This window comes from Austrofundulus limnaeus, unplaced genomic scaffold (assembly GCF_001266775.1).
Source record: "Austrofundulus limnaeus strain Quisiro unplaced genomic scaffold, Austrofundulus_limnaeus-1.0 Scaffold318, whole genome shotgun sequence".
NCBI lineage: Eukaryota > Metazoa > Chordata > Actinopteri > Cyprinodontiformes > Rivulidae > Austrofundulus > Austrofundulus limnaeus.
Window position 1 is genome coordinate 718899 of NW_013952720.1, and position 2529 is coordinate 721427.

General features: G+C 46.6%; 1 protein-coding gene across 1 annotated transcript in view; it reads right to left on the reverse strand.

Annotated features, from left to right (window-relative positions):
• Positions 1–2338, reverse strand: part of jmjd7 (jumonji domain containing 7) — a gene marked incomplete at its 3' end in the record, with an annotated part of 7680 nt that extends 5342 nt beyond the window's left edge. Inside the window, 5 exon segments of the mRNA XM_014022147.1 lie at positions 94–150; positions 536–650; positions 725–863; positions 1770–1923; positions 2038–2338. Of these exon segments, the coding sequence (XP_013877601.1) occupies positions 94–150; positions 536–650; positions 725–863; positions 1770–1923; positions 2038–2086 (514 nt within the window).
• Positions 2339–2529: the final 191 nt, after the last annotated feature.

The following is a 2529-nucleotide window of genomic DNA, read 5'->3' on the forward strand; positions in this document are numbered from 1 at the left end:
TCTGAGCATTAAAAATAAAGTTTTATGAGCAGTGTACTCTGAGCATTAAAAATAAAGTTTTATGAGCAGTGTACTCTGAGGCTGAGGACTTACTGGACGTGACGGCGCTGGCCTCTCCCAGCCAGAAGTTCACAGCATCTGGTTGTTTTCCTGCAGGAGAACAACGTGTCCTGTTAATAACAGAGTGTGACATGCAGCGACGCTCCTGCAGCACCTCCTCCTGCAGGACCTCCTCCTGCAGGACCTCCTCCTACTTCACCTGGACACATTTTACACAAGCGGTTCTGACCGATTGTGATGAAGAGGAACCAGGTGAGGACTGATCCCCATCTGCTGGTCTGCAGGAGTCCAGTCATCAGAAACCAGATGAAACAGTTCACACACTTTAATATCAGCAGTTTGATTTATTCTAACGGGTCTGCTCTGAGCATGCTCGGTAGCGTCCACTGGTCTGAGCATGCTCAGTAACGTCCACTGGTCTGAGCATGCTCAGTAGCGTCCACTGGTCTGAGCATGCTCGGTAGCGTCCACTCACCAAGCGCTGCGCTCATCCAGGGGATGTGGGCCTCCAGGTCCTCCATGAGCTCGGGCAGCTCCTGCAGCAGGTTGGAGCACTGCTTCTGGACGTAGAAGACTCCAGTTTTCTGCACCTGAAAAGTTGGGTCCAGCAGGCCGTCAGAACCAGGAGGCCCAGCCCAACCCGACCCGTCTCCTGCTGTCTCACCTTTCCCTCGATGATGTCCAACACAGAGGACACGCTCATCTGTCGCTCCTCTGGCATCAAGAACCGATCGCCTGAGACGGTGTCTGCGTAGCCGTTAGGAGTCACGGCCACACTGATGACCTTTGACCCCAACTTCTCCCTGCAGACAGAACACACGTTTATAAATAATGTTTGTTTGTTCCTGTAAAAGTCAACAACAACAAGGCTGCAGAGTGAGGAGGATGCAGAGATGTAGAGCTGTGGTCAGCAGCTGCTGCTCTGTGTTTATTATTTCTGAGTTTCAACAAAGCGTGCTGACGTCACGTCGTTAGCTACAGCCTCGTCTTCACGCTTTTATTTTTGTTCGTGAGTTTTAAAAAATAGGCTCAAAGTAAATCATGAGTTTTTCTAAAGTGACCCTTAAAGAGATGAGCTGTCATGAAGAACATTATTTGATCTGTTAGTTTGTTAGTAAAGTGTGTTGATGCTGGTCTTCATCACCTGACACATTTAACCCGCTGTCATTGGTTCAGCAGCTTTGTTTACTAAACACATGTCCACATGGGTTTAATTTCCTTACTTTCTACAACATTAAGTTGATTTCATGCTGCAGTTTGTCTTGTGATATTATTTTATACATTTTCTGCTACGTTGGATTTTACTAAGTTTTTAATTAGAAAACTTTTTAAATCTTTTATTAGTTTTTAAGATACAAGAAGCTTCTACAAAACCCAGAATGTGAATCTTTTCCTAACATTTCATGGTGACGTCTTAAACACTGAGGAAGTTCTGATTAAAACCAGATCAGAACCAGGTGAAATGATCCCATTGGTTCTGTGTGAACTGCAGCAAGAAGACATGAGCTGATTTCACCTGAACAACAAGAACTTCCCTCAGACTGAAGATCATCTCAGGGTTTACCTCTTATTTTAGGTTTATAATGATCTTCAGGAATCTGCTGTCAGATTTATTATTAGTAAAGATAAAAATGTCTCCATGTTTCCCTCCTGTGATGGAGGAGCTGATAACTTCTGGATAAAGCCTCACACACAGGTGGTACTGTTACCTGAGGTAGTCCGGAGTCCACCTGGACAGAGCCGGCCAGTGGCTCAACGCGTCCCGGATGATGCAGGGCTTGTTCGGTCCGATCCAGTCCCGGTAGAACTGCAGCGGCTCCGGCGCTCCGTCCACATATGGCACCGATTTGTTCAGGTAAAGTTCTGGGAGGCAAACAGAACCCGATCACTGTGATCCGAAGACAAACACATGTACAGGTGGACCGGTACCGTGTGTTTCTAGCTCCGGTACCGAAGCCCTGAGTYCCGGTGTCTCACCGCGAGCCTCGAGGGAGAACTCGGCCAGTCGCTCCTGGACTGAATCCATCTGYCCCTGATCTCAGATCAGCTCTGATTTCACTGCCTTCATCTGTCCAAACAGGCCGCCATACTGCCGCTGGTGGAACACACTGCGCATGCGCGAGTGTCGCTGCGTTCTGAACACCTGCAGCGCCCCCGATGGACGGAGGCTGAACTACAGCAGAGCTCCGGTTCAAACTGGGGCTGTTGTGTTTTCAGCAGTGGTGGGCAGCACTAATTTAAATATTAGTTTTACTAGCCCTAAAGCACTAACTCAGATATTTAGGTCCCCTAATTCTAAAGCACTAACTCAGATTTTTAGGTCCCCTAATTCTAAAGCACTAACTCAGATATTTAGGTCCCCTAATTCTAAAGCACTGAAAGTTTTATCAAAAAGTAATTGTAAGCACTAAGTTTTTTTGTTTTTGTAGCACTTTGAGATTTTTGTTAATGAAAAGTGCAGTACAAATT